The sequence below is a fragment of the Aquarana catesbeiana genome, linkage group LG09 (genome assembly GCF_042186555.1).
Source record: "Aquarana catesbeiana isolate 2022-GZ linkage group LG09, ASM4218655v1, whole genome shotgun sequence".
NCBI lineage: Eukaryota > Metazoa > Chordata > Amphibia > Anura > Ranidae > Aquarana > Aquarana catesbeiana.
This window is the reverse complement of record NC_133332.1, coordinates 50,428,076-50,446,860: the sequence shown is the minus strand read 5'-3', so window position 1 is coordinate 50,446,860 and position 18,785 is coordinate 50,428,076. Positions and strand designations below refer to the sequence as shown.

General features: G+C 44.6%; 2 protein-coding genes across 4 annotated transcripts in view; both read left to right on the top strand.

Moving 5' to 3' along the window:
• LOC141107617 (uncharacterized) overlaps window positions 1-4,779 on the top strand; it is a 52,353-nt gene extending 47,574 nt beyond the window's left edge. Inside the window, exons 7-8 of one of the 3 annotated variants that reach the window (XR_012235937.1) lie at window positions 2,552-2,647; window positions 4,670-4,779. The gene's annotated coding sequence lies outside the window, so the exon portion shown is untranslated. Of the gene's footprint in view, window positions 1-2,551; window positions 2,651-4,669 lie in introns of those variants that run through there. The other 2 variants (XM_073598471.1, XM_073598470.1) reach the window with 2 other exon arrangements.
• Window positions 4,780-15,164: 10,385 nt separating this feature from the next.
• Window positions 15,165-18,785, top strand: part of LOC141107616 (uncharacterized) — a 106,673-nt gene continuing 103,052 nt past the window's right edge. The window contains exon 1 of the mRNA XM_073598469.1: window positions 15,165-15,387. Coding sequence (XP_073454570.1) covers window positions 15,277-15,387 — 111 coding nt within the window. The 5' untranslated portion in view covers window positions 15,165-15,276. The remainder of the gene's footprint in view (window positions 15,388-18,785) is intronic.

Sequence of the window (18,785 nt, the reverse complement as noted above, 5' to 3'; positions counted from 1 at the left end):
CTGATGCACTGACGGCACTGATTGGCACTGATGAGGAGGCACTGATAAGGCCACATTGATGGGAACTGATGAGGAGGCACAAATATGCAGCACTGATGGGCACTGATAGGTTGCACTGATGGGCAGCCTTTCTGGGCACTGATAGGTGACACTAATGTTCACTGATAGGCAGCACTGATAAGCTGCACTGATGGGCGGCACGGATGAGCACTTAGAGGGCACTGATAGGCAGCACTGACAGGCACTATTGATGGGCAATGAAAGGCATTACTGATGGGCACTGATTGGGATCACTGATGGGAACTGTTTGGCAAAACTCGTGGGCATCACTGGTGGGCATCGCTGATGGGGCTTCACTGATAATCATTGCAATGATTATCAGTGCAGCTCTTCTCTACTCACGCCCTGTTAGCGTGAAAGGAATGCTGACAACTGGCACTTCCTAGTTATTCTGTGATCAGCTGTGATTGGACACAGCTGATCACATGGTAAAGAGCCTACGTCATAGGCTTTTTACCGTGATCGGAGATGCGGTGTGTCGGAGCGACACACCACACTACCGATCGCCATGCTATGTGCCCCTGGGAGCGAGCGGCTTGTTCTGAAGGACATCATGTGACGTCCAGTCAGAACAGGAGAGCCTATAGCAAAATGACGGCCGGGCCAGATGTGGTTAAAGAGTATCTCTATTTTATGGAGAAAAAAACCAATCTCTTCTGGGGTATTTAACAAGCTGTTTTGCAGATTGCTACCCTTTTCTGCTCTTAAAAAATAAATATTTAGTTATGTCCATATGCAAAGTGAATCTGAAAGGGAGTGACTTTTCCTTATTAATCAGCTGATACACTTACAGTTTTCTAATAAGCAAATCTGCAGGGACGGCATGCGTTTTTAAGTATTTAACCATTAGGGGTCATTTTACCAAAATTGAAATTCCTATTACAGAAGATTCCTAAAATCTGACTTGTGTCTTAGTGCAGATCTCTGGGAAAATAAGCGAGCCAATCACACAAGCAGGAAAGGACAGTTCTGTGGAAATTCTGTACACTTAAAGCAGCTGTAGATTGTGCCCCGTGCCCTGATGTGCTATGTGCCCTGTGCCCTGATGTGCCCCGTGCGCTGATGTGCTATGTGCCCCGTGCCCTGATGTGCCCCGTGCCCTGATGTGCTATGTGCCCTGATGTGCCCCGTGCCCTGATGTGCTATGTGCCCTGATGTGCTATGTGCCCTGATGTGCCATGTGCCCTGATGTGCTATGTGCCCTGATGTGTCCCGTTCCCTGATGTGCTATGTGCCCTGATGTGCCCTGTGCCCTGATGTGCTATGTGCCCCATGCCCTGATGTGCCCTGTGCGCTGATGTGCTATGTGCCCCGTGCCCTGATGTGCTATGTGCCCTGTGCCCTGATGTGCCCCGTTCCCTGATCTGCCCTGCGCCCTGATGTGCCCCGTTCCCTTATGTGCTATTTGCCCTGATGTGTCCCGTTCCCTGATGTGCTATGTGCCCTGATGTGCCCCGTACCCTGATGTGCCCCGATGTTCTATGTGCCCTGATGTGCTATGTGTCCTCATGTGCCATGTGCCCTGATGTGCCCCTCGTCCTGATGTGCCCCGTGCCCTGATGTGCTATGTGCCCTGATGTGCCCCAATGTGCCCTAATGTGCTATGTTCTCTGATGTGCCCCGATGTGCCCTGATGTGCTATGTGCCCTAATGTGCTATGTGCCCTGATGTGCCCCAATGTGCCCTGATGTGCTATGTGCCCTGATGTGCCCTGATGTGCTATTTGCCCTAATGTGCTATGTGCCCTGATGTGCCCCGATGTGCCCCATGCCCTGATGTGCTGTGCCCCGATGTCCTATGCCCTGATGTGTCCCGTTCTCTGATGTGCCTTGTGCCCCAATGTCCTGTGCCCTGTGCCCTGATGTGCCCCGTGCCATGATGTGCTGTGCCCCGATGTCCTGTGCCCTCATGTCCTGTGCCCCGGTGTGCTGTGCCTCAATGTCTTGTGCCCTGATGTCCTGTACCCTGATGTGCTATGTCCTGATGTGCTATACCCTGATGTGCTGTGCCCTGATGTACTGTGACCTGTGCCCTGATGTCCTGTACCCTGATGTGCTATGTCCTGATGCGCTATTCCCTGATGTGCTGTGTCCTTTACCCTGATGTACTGTGCCCTGATATGCCCTGTACTCTGATGTGCTGGGCTCTGTACCCTGAGGTCCTGTACCCTGATGTGCTGTGTCCTGATGTGCTGTGTCCTGATGTGCTATACCCTGATGTGCTGTGCCCTATACCCCGATGTGCTGTGCCCTGTACCCTGATGTGCTGTGCCCTGATGTGCTGGCCTCTGTACTGTGCCCTGATGTGTTGTGCCCTGGGCCGGTCTGAATGAAAGTCCAGGGCCACATTTTTGTCCCAGTCCAGCCCTGTCCAGGGCTGCTCATATGTAACCAAAGCCACAGGCAATCGTTGCATGTTCTCAGTCATAAAAAACGGTACTTTCAGTATATGCTGTTCTTTAGTAATAGATTTGTATTTTACATTTTTACAGCAAGAACTGGCCATCTCCAGGATAAAGAAATTGTAAAAATTCAAAAACTTTGCCTCTTGTATATCTGCCAGAGTGGTGTTTGTAAATGAGTAGTCAGTAAGTATGCTTTATATTATAACAGGCTTTAATACAAATGCTCTGCACCAATGCAATCAAAAACTTGTAAAAAAAAAAAAAAACACTCTGCCAGCACTACTGCAATGATTTAGATTTAGCCAAATAAATAAGGCGCCTTTCATGCTGGGGCGGGAGGTGCATTGGCGGTAAAGCAACGCTATTATTAGCAGCGCTTTATCTTTGTTTTAGCGGCGGTATTCGGACACTAGCGGGGGGTGGGCGGTTTTACAGCCCCTCCCCCGCTAGTGGCCGAGAAAGGGTTAAAAACCAACGCAAAGCGCCTCTGCAGAGGCGCTTTGCCGGCGGTATAGCTGCGCTATAAAGTATTAAAATCTCAACCCAAATTGGAAATACCATATATCCAAGACTAAATTGCTGGACTGCATAAAGTCATGTGAATACATGAACTGTATTACATAACCTAGAACTCGGTGTGATCTGTAACTTGATGAATTACAAATAAAGTCTGTATGCAGTCCAGCAATTTAGTCTTGGATATATGGTATTTCCAATTTGGGTTGAGATTTTAATACTTTATAGCGCGATTCAGGTGTTTTTCTTTTTCTTATATTTGATATATGGGTGTCATATATTTTGAATTGCTGCTTTCACAATCATCAGTTTGTGTTAAAGCGGGATTCTGTCCTACAAAAAAATTTTTTAAAGTCAGCAGCTACTAACACTGTAGCTGCTGACTTTAAATAAGTACTTACCTGTCCTGGGTGCCCGCGATGTCGGCCACCTGAGGCCGACCCGTCTCTCGGCTCTCGGGTACTGGCACCGGCTTCCTAAGTAAGGGAAACAGGCAGTGGAGCCTTGCGGCTTCACTGCCAGTTTCCTACTGCGCACGCGCGAGCGGCGTGGCGCTTCGTTCTGTGAATGGCCCCGTGGTGTTCTGGGGACACACACAGTTCCCAGAAGACAACGGGGCTGCTCACCGAGGAGCAGAACACACCGCGGAAGAGGCAGATTAGGAAGACTGCCTAGCAATAAGGGTTTAGGTAAGTTTAAATTTTTTTTTTTTCCAAATTTTTTTTTTTATTTTTTTTAGGATTTTTGGTGATTTTTTTTTTTTCCAGGGTGGCCCTCCACTTTCATTTTGAATCACTTATCCACCTATTTCTTAGTGCAGTTTTATTTCCTTTTTTTCTTGGTATAGCTGCGCTGCCCCATTGATTTCAATGGGCAGGAGCGGTGAAGGAGCGGTGTATACACCGCTCCTTCACCGCTCCGAAGATGCTGCTAGCAGGACTTTTTTGCCCGTCCTGCTAGCGCACCGCTCCAGTGTGAAAGCCCCCGGGCTTTCACACTGGAGACACAGCAGCGGCTGATTCAGGGCGCTTTGCAGACGCTATTTTTAGCGCAATAGCACCTGCAAACCGCCCCAGTGTGAAAGGGGTCTAACTGAAAAAAATTGCTTCTCTGTGCTAAAAATAGAAAATTTAAAAATGGCCCACTATTAAACATATAATGTAATAAGAGGTTAATACCAACGAATAATGTCTGTGACGTAAAAAAAAATATTATTAATCTATACATAAAAATGTCTAAATCTATGGGGTTGAATTACTAAAACTAGGGAGTACAAAATCTGGTGCAGCTGTTCATGGTTGCTAATCAGCTTCTAACTTCAGCTTGTTCAAATAAGCTTTGGCAATATAACCTGGAAGCTGATTGGTTACTATGCACAGCTGCACCAGATTTTGCACTCTCCAGTTTTAGTAAATCAGCCTCAGTGTGCCAAAAATCCATATAAATTACAACATATCAGAAGTAAAATCCATATATATATGTAATGCATGGGATGAACATACACTATATTGTCAAAAGTATTGGGACGCCTGCCTTTACACGCACACAAGTGTTGAAGCTGGTATAGCGGCAAAGGGTGGACCAACTCAATATTAAGCCCCACGGACTAAGACTGGGATGCCATTAAAGTTCATTTGCATGTAAAGGCAGGTATAAAATGCTTATCCTTAATCCGTTTTTGTTCTTAAGGAAGTGACTTTGCGGACAGCTGGAGACTGTATCTATCCTTCCATGCATTCTACAGACACTCGTATCTTGCGGTGGAGATTCTAATAAAATATTGTGTATATACACCTACAGTAGAACTTTGTTGTTTTTTTTTTTGGTGTGAGTGTTTTTTTTTTAAACTAAACATCTTGAAGTAAGATGGTTTTATGGAAATATTTTAGATAATATATGGGATACAGTATGTGCCAAAGATAAATTGTGTAAACCAGCCTTTATTAACCTTTTTACCCCAGAGGAACACTTGAAATAATTTTCTTGTGGAACCCGTGTTAAAATCAATTCAGTGGAAAGAATGTCCCTTACATTGGTGGACAAACAGAAGAAGGCCGCTCTTACGATCGTGGTCAGACTGCCACCCCTACAGAAAGCTAAAAAGATGAATGGATGTATTTTTTTCTACATTTAAGAGGACAAACGACACAGGGGTGGGCTGTACATTAAATGATCACTGTGATAGCCAATTAGAGATCGGGAGGCCCGGTTCCTATTCATTAATATGAAACCCGGAACTCGTGGTGAGAGCTTGGTCTTTGTGCTGAAAGAGTGCTGTGCAGCGCGCTCTCAGCGCAAACACAGAGGAGCATATATGTGGCCTCTGCCGAGTGCCCCCATAGCAAGCCGCTTGTGCGTGTTGAGGAGAACAAGGGCCTCTTTCCCACAACCCTGGGTTGTGGCTGTGGGGGTCTGCGGGTAGGGGGCTTATCAGAATCTGGAAGTCCTCTTTAACAAGGGGGGGCCCCCAGATCCCACTCGCCCCATGTGAATGAGTATGGGGTACATAGTACCCCAACCCATTCAAACAAAAAGTGTCAAAAAGAAATAAAATTACACACACAGTTTTCGACAATTTCTTTATTAAAAATAAAGAAATGTCCCCAGTTGTGTTGGATCTGAAAAAATAGCTCCGCCAGTGAGAGTTCTTGAAATGTTTAAGGGGCAGATCCAGCTGGCAACATCACCTGGTGGCACCGCCCTGTGTGACATCACTGTTCGGTGCATGCTGGGTCGGTGATGTCACATAGGGGCAGTGCCACCAGGTGATGTCCCCAGGTGGCCCCACCCCTTACCTATTTAAGAACTGTCAAACAGCATGGGGGCAAGATGCTTTGGGGTGGTGGGGCACTCGCTCGTCCCCCCTTTTCCTGGCCTGCCAGGCTGCATGCTCGAATAGAGGTCTTTATGGTTTTTGGGGGGACCACCACGCCATTTTTTTTTCACATTTTTCTTATGCTGGCAATGGTTTTTTTTCATTCAGCTGTCAGTGGGGAAGCCAGTTGACCGCTGATGACTCGTCTGTTGTTAAGGACGCCGGCTTCCTGGCCCACTCCTTAACAACCAGCTATTCACTTTGGCCTTGACTTAACAAAGCTTTGCCCAATCGGGACTTAGAATGCACTGTGCAGTTAAAAAAGCTAAAAATAATAAGAAAGGAGCTTTTTTAAAATATATAAATGAAGGAACACTATCATCATTTAAATGTTGCAAAGAATATAACAGAATATGTAAAAAGGAAATCAAAGGCACAAAAATTGAAAACGACAGATTGAAAAAGATAGCAGGACAAACCCCCCCAAAAAATCTTCAAATATATTAATAGTAAAAAGGTCAGGTCTGAGAATGTAGGCCCTTTACAAAATAATCTAAAGTGGGTGACTGGGGACAAAGAGAAGGCAAATGTATTAAATACTTTCTTCAGTTCTGTGTATACAAAGGAGCATTTGGGAGCTCATGGCCATAAAGGGGATGGTATTGACTCAGCCCCAAATGATCCACAATGGCTCAAAAGGGATATGATCCAGAAATATTTAGACAGAATAAAGGTGAACAAAGCACCTGGACCAGATGGCATTCACCCACAGATCCTAAAAGAATTGAGCTCTGTCATTTTAAAGCCATTGTTTCTAATTTTTAGGGAATCGTTAATGACTGGAATAGTACCACTGGATTGGGCCAATGTGGTGTCCATATTTAAAAAAGGATCAAAGTCTTTACCAACTAACTATAGACCTGTTAGTTTAACCTCTATATTTGGGAAGATACTGGAGAGTTTATTAAAAGACCAGATAGATGAGTTGTTGCTGGAAAAAAATATTTTAAGCAATAAACAGCATAGTTACACAGTTACATAGTTACATAGTTGGTGAGGTTGAAAAAAGACACAAGTCCAACCTATGTGTGTGATTACATGTCACTATTACATTGTATATCCCTGTATGTTGTGGTCATTCAGGTGCTTATCTAATAGTTTTTTAAACTATCGATGCTCCCCGCTGATCCACCGCCTGTGGAAGGGAATTCCACATCCTTGCCGCTCTTACAGTAAAGAACCCTCTATGTAGTTTAAGGTTAAACCTCTTTTCTAATTTTAATGAGTAGCCACGTGTCTTGTTAAACTCCCTTTCGTGAAAAAGTTTTATCCTTATTGTGGGGTCACCAGTATGGTATTTGTAAATTGAAATCATATCCCCTCTCAAGTGTCTCTTCTCCAGAGAGAATAAGTTCAGTGCTCACAACCTTTCCTCATAACTAATATCCTCCAGACCCTTTATTAGCTTTGTTGCCCTTCTTTGTACTCGCTCCATTTCCAGTACATCCTTCCTGAGGACTGGTGCCCAGAACTGGACAGCATACTCCAGGTGACGCCGGACCAGAGTCTTGTAGAGCTGGAGAATTATAGTTTTATCTCTGTATTTGATCCCCTTTTAATGCATGTCAATATTCTGTTTGCTTTGTGAGCAGCAGTTTGGCATTGAATGCCATTGCTGAGCCTATCGCTATCATCTACTAGGACACCCAGGTCCTTTTCCATCCTAGATTCCCCCAGCGGTTCTCCCCCCAATGTATAGATTACATTCATATTTTTTCCACCCAAATGCATTATTTTACATTTTTCTACAATAAACCTCATTTGCCATGTAGTTGCCCACACCAATAATTTGTTCAGATTTCAGAACCTTTTTGCAAGGTTTCCACAACCTGCGGAGAAGTTATTGTCCTGCTTAGCCTAGTATCATCCGCAAATACAGAGATTACCCCATCCTCCAGGTCATTTATGAACAAATTAAATAGGATTGGTCCCAGCACAGAACCCTGGGGGACCCCACTACCCAACCCTTATTTTGTACAGTAAACATTTATGGGGAACTGTATCAAATGCTTTTGCAAAATCCAGATACACCACGTCTACAGGCCTTCCTTTATCTAGATGGCAACTCACCTCCTCATAAAAAGGTTAATAGATTTAGTTTGGCAAGAATGATTCTTCATGAATCCTTGCTGATTACTGCTAATGATACCGTTCTCATTACTAAAATCTTGTATATAGTCCCTTATCATCCCCTCCAAGAGCTTGCATACTATTGATGTTAGGCTAACTGGTCTGTAATTCCCAGGCATGTATTTTGGGCCCTTTTTAAATATCGGTGCTACATTGGCTTTTCTCCAATCAGCTGGTACCATTCCAGTCAGACTGTCAGTAAAAATAGGAACAATGGTCTGGTTATTACTTGGGTGAGTTCCCTAAGTACCCTCGGGTGAAAGCCATCTGGTCCCGGTGATTTATTAATGTTAAGTTTCCCAAGTCTAATTTTAATTCTGTCCTCTGTTAAACATGAGGATGCTTCCTGTAATGTGTCATGAGGATAAACACCGCAGTTTTGGTTACTGAAGAGCCCCCCAATTCCCTTGTGAAGACTGAGGAGAGAATAAATTCAATACCTTCGCCATCTCCCCATCCTTTGTAACCAGATGTCCTTCCTCATTCTTTATGGGGCCAATATGGTCTGTCCTCCCTTTTTTACTGTTTACGTACTTAAAGAATTTTTTGGGGTTTTTTTGCTTTCCTCCGCTATGTGTATTTTATGTTCTATCTTAGCAGCCCTAATTGCACCCTTACATTTCTTGTTGCATTCTTTATAAAGTCTGAATGCTGATGAGGATCCCTCAACCCTGTATTTTTTGAAGCCCTTCTCCTTTGCTTTTACGTGCATTTTTACATTGAAGTTAAGCATCCAGGACTTTTGGATTCATGAAAGACAGAAGTTGTCAATCAGATTTCTTTTTATAAGGAGGTCTTTGCAAAAGCCTTTGACACAGTTCCCCACACATGGCAAGTGTACAGGCTTGGTAAGATCAGTTTGTAAATGGATAGGAAACTGGCTAAAAGACCAAATTCAGAGAGTAGTGGTTAATGATTCTTACTCTGAATGGTCCAAGGTTATCAGTGGTGTACCCCAAGGTTCAGTTTTGGAACCCTTACTTTTTAATATATGATTATAAATGATATAGGGTCTGGGATTAAAAGTACCATTTCAGTGTTTGCAGATGACACCAGTGGCTTCGCTAGGAGGCGCGGCTGCACACTGTCCTCTCTGACCTCTCCTCTCCAGCTGCCACCCGGGTGTAACATTTACTTGAGCCGCCCGCCCCACCCTGGCCCCTGAGCTGGTGCGATAATGGGGGGGTTGTCGGCTTGCAATGAGGGGGTGTTTGCCAGCGTCGCCACCCCAAGGTGAGGTGTGATAGGTGAGGGGGTTGCCATGGTGTCAGCCCCCAGTTACACCTGAGCTGCAAAGAGTCAGAGCTGCTGCTGGTGTAATAAAAGGTAGGAGGAGTGTATGTGTCCGGCTGGTGCCCTGTGCTGGTCTGATAACCATGGGGGGGGGTTTCTGCTGCTGACAGATATATAGATATATATAGTATAGCAATTGTGTCTAGCTCAGGGTGGGCGGCTCAGTCAGCTACTATGCCTATATAATATAATATAGCTGTGTCCAGCAGCAAACCCCCCCCCCCCAGTTATCAGATAAAACGATATTATATAGGTATAGTAGCCAACTGAGCCACCCACCCTGAGCTGGTCTGATAAAGGGGGGGGGGTGCTGCTGTGTCCACCGCCCAGGTATAGTAGCTGAGCTGTGCCGCCCCAAGCTGGTCTGATAAGGGGGGGGTGGAGTGGGGGGGTGTCCGCACCACAGGTGCAGACAGACAGTGACCCACACCAACATCAGATCTGTCCAGCAAGCAGAAGGTCACAGCAGCATCTTGCCACCTTCCCTGCGGCCATCAGATCCCATCCAACAAGCAACACACCGTGTCAGCAGGTCAGTTCCAAAATCCAAATCAAATCATCAATGCCAATGGTGCCATTGTCTGCTGTCTTCAGGGACAGATCCAATCCAGAGATCACCATACAGTGGGTTCTCTGACTCGGATCTGTCCCTGAGGGCAGCATATAATGCAAAGTATGAGCAGAGCTGCAATGATGTCATTCCTGCACATGTGTGCGGGAGCCCTCGGTTATGGCACGGTGCTCTGAAGGTCTGGTACAGTATGCCAGACCTTCAGAGTACATGCACCGGCGCTGACGTCACTGGCTGCATCTAGTGTGAATATCCCCTAAACGGGGCAGGTTTAGGACTCTTTTATCGCTTTTTAAAAATACTTGAATTCAGTCTCCTGTTTTTGTGATCCAGCGTAAGCCACTCGGTGTACAGCGTTTGGGAACAGCCACCATGCCATCCTTGTGCCCCTCCCCTCAAGTAACTTCAGATCAGGCAAAGATGTATAACAATCTTTTTTTTTACTAGCGGTTATAGAAACATAAACAAACAGCTTGATTGTTCTCGGACATCCATTCCTATACAGAGTGCTTCTGAGTGCCCCTGCCCATAGAGATAGTCATACCTTTTGTAGGATAGTAAGTCTTTGAAGTCCTTAGAGTTGATGAGACCATCTCCTGGGTTCCCACCAAGGGGTGATCCAGGAGCAAGAAATAATTACATTTTTAGTAGGATTCCTGCTCCTTTCTCCCAAAAGGAGTGACCCAGAATCAAACCTCCAGACGAAACCCTTTTAGAGATCATTCCCTTCCTTTTATCCTTTTGCCCCAGCAGAGGGCAGTGACACCCAAAACTTACTAAACCCACAACAGTAAAATCTGTCTGTACATGCAGAATAGCATGCTTGTTATACTCACTGTGGAACTTAAGGGGTTAATCCTCTGCATTGTGTAAAAAGACTCTTTGATCCTGTATGCACAGATCCTCCCCTCCTGCAGGGTCACTCTGGGCAAAACCAGATAAGACACAGTTAGATTAGTCCTCCTGCACATGCACAGTTTGGTCTCTATTGCTGGAGAGAACATTTTGGCATGTATACAGATCCTAAATGACAGCCCAGTCCCTCCCTCCTCCTTCATGCCCAGTAACTAAAAAAGAACACAGTGGGTGGGATGTCACATCTTGATTGATGGATGATCAGCCTCCCATAAAAGCATGAGGACATATGCTGTAGTAGTAATCTCCTCCTACCTGAATATTCAGTACTCAGGCGGACCCTGCAGTTTATCACATGACCGTGGTATACAAATCAGCCCAAAAAGTATATAGTGGCAATATTTTAATGTAAAAAGAAGATTTATAAGCTGTGGGCACTACGGGGGGGGGGGGGGGGGATTAACTATTTTCATATTACTGGGATTAGTAACAATTAGTAACACTCAAGAGGCACCACCACAGTAGGGCAACATAACTAAACAGTGCAACCGTTATTACACTTATGCCGCGTACACATGGGTGGAATTTTCGAAGGACTAGGTCCGGCGGACTTTTCGACGGACTTTCCGGCAGACTTTCGAATGAACGGACTTGCCTACACATGATCAACCAAAGTCCGATAGATTCGTACGTGTTGACGTACACCGGACTAAAATAAGGAAGTTCATAGCCAGTAGCCAATAGCTGCCTTAGCATCGGTTTTTGTCCATCGGACTAGCATACAGACGAGCGGACTTTTCGACCGGACTTGAGTCCATCGGAAAGATTTGAAACATGTTTTATTTCTAGGTTCGTCTGACTTTTGGGAAAAAAAGTCTCCGCTGGAGCTCACACACTGTCGAATTGTCCGAAGGAGTCCGGTCCGCCGGACCTAGTCCGTCGAAAAGTCCGCTCGTGTGTACGCGGCATTATACCACAAAACAAACAAAAACACATTAAATATCAATCTTTTTGTAATGAAGCATCTGCTTACGAGTGACCAGATTGATGAGATGAAATTCCACCTTGGGCTCAAGGTAAGTTTGATACTGTGTTGAGATAAATGTGGCACACATGCCTCTTTTGCAGCAGTTGGATAAACGAATTGTACAGTAACATTCAAAAACTGAACTCCTATCAGCTCAGATATGTATAAACAAGCAAAACAGTACTCCTCATAGGTTAGTTCATGATGTTATAGGCAGCTGCTTTATCATTGGACTTCCATCAGTATTTGAATCTTTGCTAAATGATTCAAAGTAAATCACACGCTGTGACTTATAGATAAAGATATCAATTTATAAGCCAAAATATTAAAGTTCTTTTTGTCATACAGTGCGATGAGACAATCTTATTCTATCGACCTCAAGGTGGACAATTCCAATATGTACTCCATACTGGCATACACATGGAGGCCGCATTCATGCAAATCCCCACAGCTCAGTCCATACTCCATTGGACCCGAAGTTTTGGCAAGAGTGCCAAAACTCAGCCCTATCTAACAAATGTCTCTAATGGCTGTATAAAAACTCACAGTGCCATAGGCAAACATCCCAGTCACTTTACAAAGGTCCCAGAGGTGCTGTTAATAGAACACCAGCATATCTACATCTATCTATTCATATACTATCTGAGTTGATGGAAGTTCAATTTTTGAATGTTATTGTAAATACTGCTGTGTTCCAAGTAAGTCCAACCAAAATGCAATACTAGCAGGGAACTGTATTAGCAATTGGGTGTACAAATGTGCACCAATATTTTCCAGAATGGCTGTATACAAATGGGGGAACTCCTGATGTGGTTCGAAGATGACAATCCACCTTACCTTGGAACTCCTTTCTCATTGTTTATATCTGTATCCGTTACGAGCGGTGGTTGTGCAAGCAATTCGAACTGCCCAACTATTGCACATGTACTCTTATGTATAGATCAATGTCCTCTTAGGATCATTCCGCCACTGCTGTGCTATCACATGGGCATTAGTTTCATATGGCTTTGACAGGAGCTAGTCCCTACCCTAAGTCATTAAAAAAAGGCATATACTAGTTATGGCATAAATACACACCTTTCTAGTAATAATGCAGGCTCATAGCAATGCAGAGCAACATCTGGCTCAATTGGATTCAGTTTATAAGATGCATTCTAACATTCATCATTTCCTGAAACTCCCAGTTGCCATGTTAGTATAAGGTATGTTCATATGCCAGGTTATATTTCTCCATGAGGGCGCCCCAAATTTTTCACTATATCGCCAAGCCCACACTCTGGGGAAACATATCACAGGGTCCCTATAGTCATCACTAGTTTGAACGTGGTGTAATCCCATTGTGCTTTAGTACTATAGTAGCAGCTGCGTAGCTACCATGTCTCACAGGACATGCCAAGCTAAAATGATTCTTGATGCATTTCCTCACTAGAGGGACTTCCCATACCCCCATCCCATCCTCCATCACTGTCCAAATCTTCACCATTAGGCAGAACTTGGCATTGTTAGGATCCTGCCACTCACATGATTGGATGACAACTTATCCATGAATGCCATTCCACAAACCTAAAGCTGCCTTTTCATTGTCTCAAGTCCTGAAATCAAAGACATCAAGTCCCGTGTCAGCAGGGTGAACTCCTTCAATACATAATTAACTCTGGTCCCGTGGCAGTAGCCTGTGGTCACCACAAATCCCCCCCCTATTCCTCACAAAACTCAAGCCTGCCTGATTGACCGCAATCCTTGTCCAACAGAGAGCCTTGTCAAATGCATCTTCCTACACAGACTGCAAAACTGTTTTGGACCACACCAAGACCAGAGCCTGGAACAGTTCCAAGATACGAATGAAAACCTTGCTCTCAGCAATCAGGTATCATACAGGGACACTATCCAGTGCGTTCTAGTCTGCATGAAATACTAAAATCCCAGGGGAACCCCTGCTGCATAGCTAGTTAGAAAACTTGGTTGGGACCTAGTCAGGCCTTTCACCCCCACCCAAAGAATTTTCCCCTCCTACTCATCTAACCCCAAGGAACTACCCAAGGATTCCCAAAGCCTGAATGGTTACTCCACCCAAAAAATGTAGTAATGTAATTCAATCCAAGCCACACACTTACCTAACTTCCAAAAACAATAAAAGGAGTCTAACGAAAAAAAAATACTACTCAACACCACCTTTTCAAAACACCTGTTAAACAAGGTGTGGCTTAATTGAAACACAAAACCACTCCTGAGTAGCCAAGTTAAGCCTTTCAAAGTCCTTGAATACCACCTGATGTACAAATTGAGACAGCGCCAACTCCTCAGCCTGAATAAACTGAAACAGGCTTCCAGGCAAGCGGTCCAACCTGACCCTGCAATTCAACTAGCCATCCAAACCCATTTTCACTAGTCTTGGAATGTTGTATTTATAGGTAGGTTGAAATGTACTGGTACTAGTGAGTTAGCAACTAGCCCAAGCTGCGGAAAGGGTTAACTGCTTCAAACTCAGTTCCCAAGCTATTTGGTCCTAGCCTGCCCACCTGTGATATAAAAAAGGGAAAGCCTGTGGTTCAGGGGCTGTTTGGGTTCTGCTTGGATTAATTCTCAGCAAATCAGTTGGTTCTGCTTGTGACACTGGGGCTTTTCTGAGACATCCAAGCTATGGACAATGCCATAATGGACTCTCACCTCATGGCGGTATGCCTGGGCAGCTACACTACAGTAGTTATTCATATTGAACTGTTATGCAGCACTTGTTCAGTAAAGTTATATTAACCACTCCAAGCCTGGTCTGAAGTTACTCAAAGGGGTGTATGAAGGGTTTGGTATATCTAAAGAACCAGGGTCTGTAAAGCACAACAGGGTATGAAGTAACATAGTTACAGAAGGGTTAATTGGACAAGAAGAATAGTGTACATGCTATGGGTAACTCAATGAAGGAACAAGCTACAAGCAACCAGTCAATAGGCATGGTACCTGGTAAGGTGACCGGTCCTCCGGTAGCGAGGGGGGTGTTGTTTGGTTCCCTCCCTAGCGGTCAGTATTCAAGAGCAACCGGTTCCAAACTTGTGTTACAGATATCCATGAGAATGGAGCAGTGACCGGTCTTTACGAAAGGAAGCTCCTGCACAGAGGTAACATTTCATGCTTGATTACTGCACAGATATGGAAGACATACACATGTCTCTTATATTTAGATAATATTTGCTTATTCAGGAGTACAGCCTTAAGCAAAAGGTGCATGTTATCCTGAGGACTGTTGCAACACACAATATGTGTTATGTACTTACTCTTTTGTCATTGGATATTTCATGTGATAGCTAGTAAATTCTGCCTTTATTTGTGTATTGTGTAGCATTAAACATTAAACAGCCCAGCTTGCAAGGCATGTATCAATATTTAGTTTGCTTGACGTTCCCTCTGTTATCTTGTCCTCTACGGACCTCTGACCCATGACTTCTGAAAAAAGCGTGGGGTGGGACAGCGTTCAAACAGTGTTCCTTGTGCAGCGTATTCATACACTGACCCTGGGAATCTGGTCACTTTTGTCGCTGTCACACTGTACCATGGGGACCCTCATATTCTACATTTTCTCAACCTACCTCTTCCATGCCACCTTGGGAAGTCCCTTAAACTGCAGCACAGAGATAAGAGGGATACCGCCAGATGTCAAAAGGGTGAGTGATTTTTTGAAAAGAATGTTAGCTATGTAAAGACATAATACTAAAAATAGATGAAAGTTCAACATAGTCAAGCAAAAGAATATTTTTAAACGATATAACTTTATTTTATTCAAGGAAGCCTGCCCTGAAAGAGTATGGAAGGTGTCATTGCCAACCTCCTTCTGTAAACATAAGTTGCCTGGGTGCTAACGGCTTCAATATTTTTGGAGACAATGATCGGGCACAAACATGACTCAGGAAAGTCAGAACTCCAAAGCTCCATACTCATGGTTTGTAGTCCCGGAAGCTATGCGGAGAGCATGACAGTAAGGCAACCCCTCAGAAGAGGGGGTCTGTTATGGAAGCCTCTTTAGTCATAGCTCCCAACTGTCCCTGATTTCAAGGGGATGTCCTTGATTTGGAACAGTCTCTCTGTCCCTCTTTCTTCCTCATTTGTCCCTCATTTTGGTCTGATCTATATAGTTGTATATAAAATGAGCTTTTTATCTTTCAAAAAGTGTTTACCAGCGCTACACCTTTCATCCTATTTCTAAATTGCTGTATTTGTATACTTCAAAAGCCAGTATGAAGGAATAGTAGTGGTAAAAAAAGCACTTGTGGGTTTAAGTAATTATTTTTATGTATAATTCTCCTTTAAGGGTGCGTGGCAAGGGGTGTCCTATGCCTACATACTTTTGCTTATAGGTGTCCCTCGTTCCCATCTCAAAAAGTTGGGAGGTATGCTTTACTGTCCTTTTAAGTTAACCACACACTCATAAGGACAGGATGTAATGCCTAAGCAAACATTCCCCTAGACCAGAGGTATCCAAACTTACTAAATAAAGGGCCAGTTTACTGTCCTTCATACTTTATGTGGGCCGCACTGTGGCTATTGGGAGTAGAAAAGGTCCCGACGTCAGTTGGGGGAAAAATAATGCCCCATCATTTCTTTCAGTGGGAGTAGTTTAGCCCCATTATTGGCGTCAGTGGGAGGAATTGTGCTCCATCATTGGTGTCATTGGACCCCATTGTTGTTGTCATTGGGAGGAATTGTGCATCATTGTTGGTGTCATTGGGAGGAATAGTGCCCCAAGGGCTGGATAAAACAAAGCAAAGGGCCGCAGTTTTGAGACCACTGCCTTAGACTGCAGCTGGCTGGTGTAAGCATTAGCGAGGGCAGGGATGTGGGTAATCTGACAGATCAGCCATTTGTCATCTCTTGACTACAGGTAACTTAAAGCATAACTCCAGAAAGTAGGGAAATAAATCTACCTTTGCGCCCCCCCCACGCTACAAGGGTTAGAAATTTGTTATATCTAGGGGGTACAGTAACAGGCATTATTACTTACAATATGCCCCTGCTCCGACCAGATCTGGCACTGCCCTCTTCTCCCTGAAGTGTCTGTCTGTAGGAGATCCCTTGGTGTCATCTCATACAATTCAGGGCTATTATCCCCGTATTGAACATTGAGGAGGCCATAACATAACTGGCCAGGAGCTGCTTACAGAGGAGGGCAACGTTGAACTGGTCTCACAGCTGGAGGGACCCTGCTGGAGGGTGGAGATAGATTAGGATTTCTCCTTATGCTGGAACCCCTAGACATACCAAGCAATTTAATTCCTGGAGTTGGGGGGCAAAAAAAACCCAAAAAACAGAGCATACGTTTGGTAACGCTAGCTGAATGACAACCCTAAGCTGCCATCTGCTCTATAAGGGAAGGGGTGGGGACAGTGGTGAAACCATTGATCAAATATTGACCAGGGCCATATTCTGGCAGTGATGTCCCCACCCCTTTGCTTATATGGACCAGGGATTCCCTGTGACATCAGTGGTTCATAGGGACACTGTGGTTGTAAGCACCCACAGCTTCTTTAGGAACCAGAGACAGCGGGAAGTTGTCATATATAGAAGCAGTAGAAATACTGCTTCAGTATTTGATGCACGGCTCCCAGTGAACAGGTCTGTGTGGATTGTTTTTTTTTTAACAAAGAAGCCATCAATGACAGCTGTCAAAATCATTTGCTGGCAAATTTACAACTTTTTTCCTTCAGGAGCCTAGGTTCACATTGATATGATTTAGCATGCGATTTGACATGCCTTTTTTGCGGCCCCACACCGATTCCCAAAAGTAGTTTTTGTACTACTTTTGGTGACTTCCGGTGCGATTTCAATAGACATCTGTGCAGGAACCCGCACAGATGTCTCTGAAATTGCCCCCGAAGTTGGACCGACATGCGGGTATGAAATTGTGTGAGTTCAGCTGAGTGCCGCAGCAGTGTGAACCTGGGCTAAATGTCGGAGCTGCTGCAGCACTTCCTGTACATCACAGAGATGCGCTCCTTCACAGGCAAGATTAGGACACCCTCTAGGCATGTTATTTAAAAATAATTGGACATTTTACTATTTCACTTTAGGCATTTAAAAAAAATCACTTAATGTGCATAAAACTCTAATATAAATTAATTATAAAAATCTCAATTCATAAAGTGCAAAAATTTGAAATTTTACATTTTTGAACTTTATGAATTGAGATTTTTATAATTAATTTATCTTACAGTTTTATGCACATTAAGTACGGTATATTTTCTACCATATACTATTAAATGAATAATATTAGTAATTGATTTAGTGTATAAAGTCCATAAACACTCCTCAGTCAGGCTAATATCCCAGAGTGATCCGAAGTTGGTGGAAGGAGCTGGGGGTGTGGCTTCATCCTCCACTCCTCCCACAGACTCCTTCAGTATTGCTGATCTCGCAGCTGAAGGAGATGAGAGGCGAGGACACAGCAACCTCGCCCATATGCAGGCATGAAGAATGCTGTAGGTAAATGAAGTGCAGTGTCATTACATAGAGTCCTAACTTGCCCTATACCACCAAAACCCACCCTATACCACCCCAACCTGTCCTGTACCATCTTAACCTGCCCTATACCACCCCAACCTGCCCTATACCACCCCAACCTGTCCTGTACCACCTCAACCTGCCCTGTACTACCCTAACCTGCCCTATACCTCCCTAACCTGCGCTATATTCTACCCAACCTGCCCTATACCACCCCAACCTGCGCTATATTCTACCCAACCTGCCCTATACCACCCCAACCTGCACTATATCACCCCAACCTGCCCTATACCACCCCAACCTGCCCTATACCACCCCAACCTAGGCTATACCACCCCAACCTACCCTATACCACCCCAACCTGACCTATACCACCCCAACATGCCCTATACCACCTCAACCTGTTCTATACCACCAAACCTGCCACTATACCACCCTATACTACCCTAACCTGCCACTATACAAGCCTATACTATCATTTACAGGGGTTGGTTTGGGGCGCACTCGTGACCGTGTGTTGCCTGCAGGGTGTTGGGCAGCCTAGACAGGAATGGGGGTTGACACCATG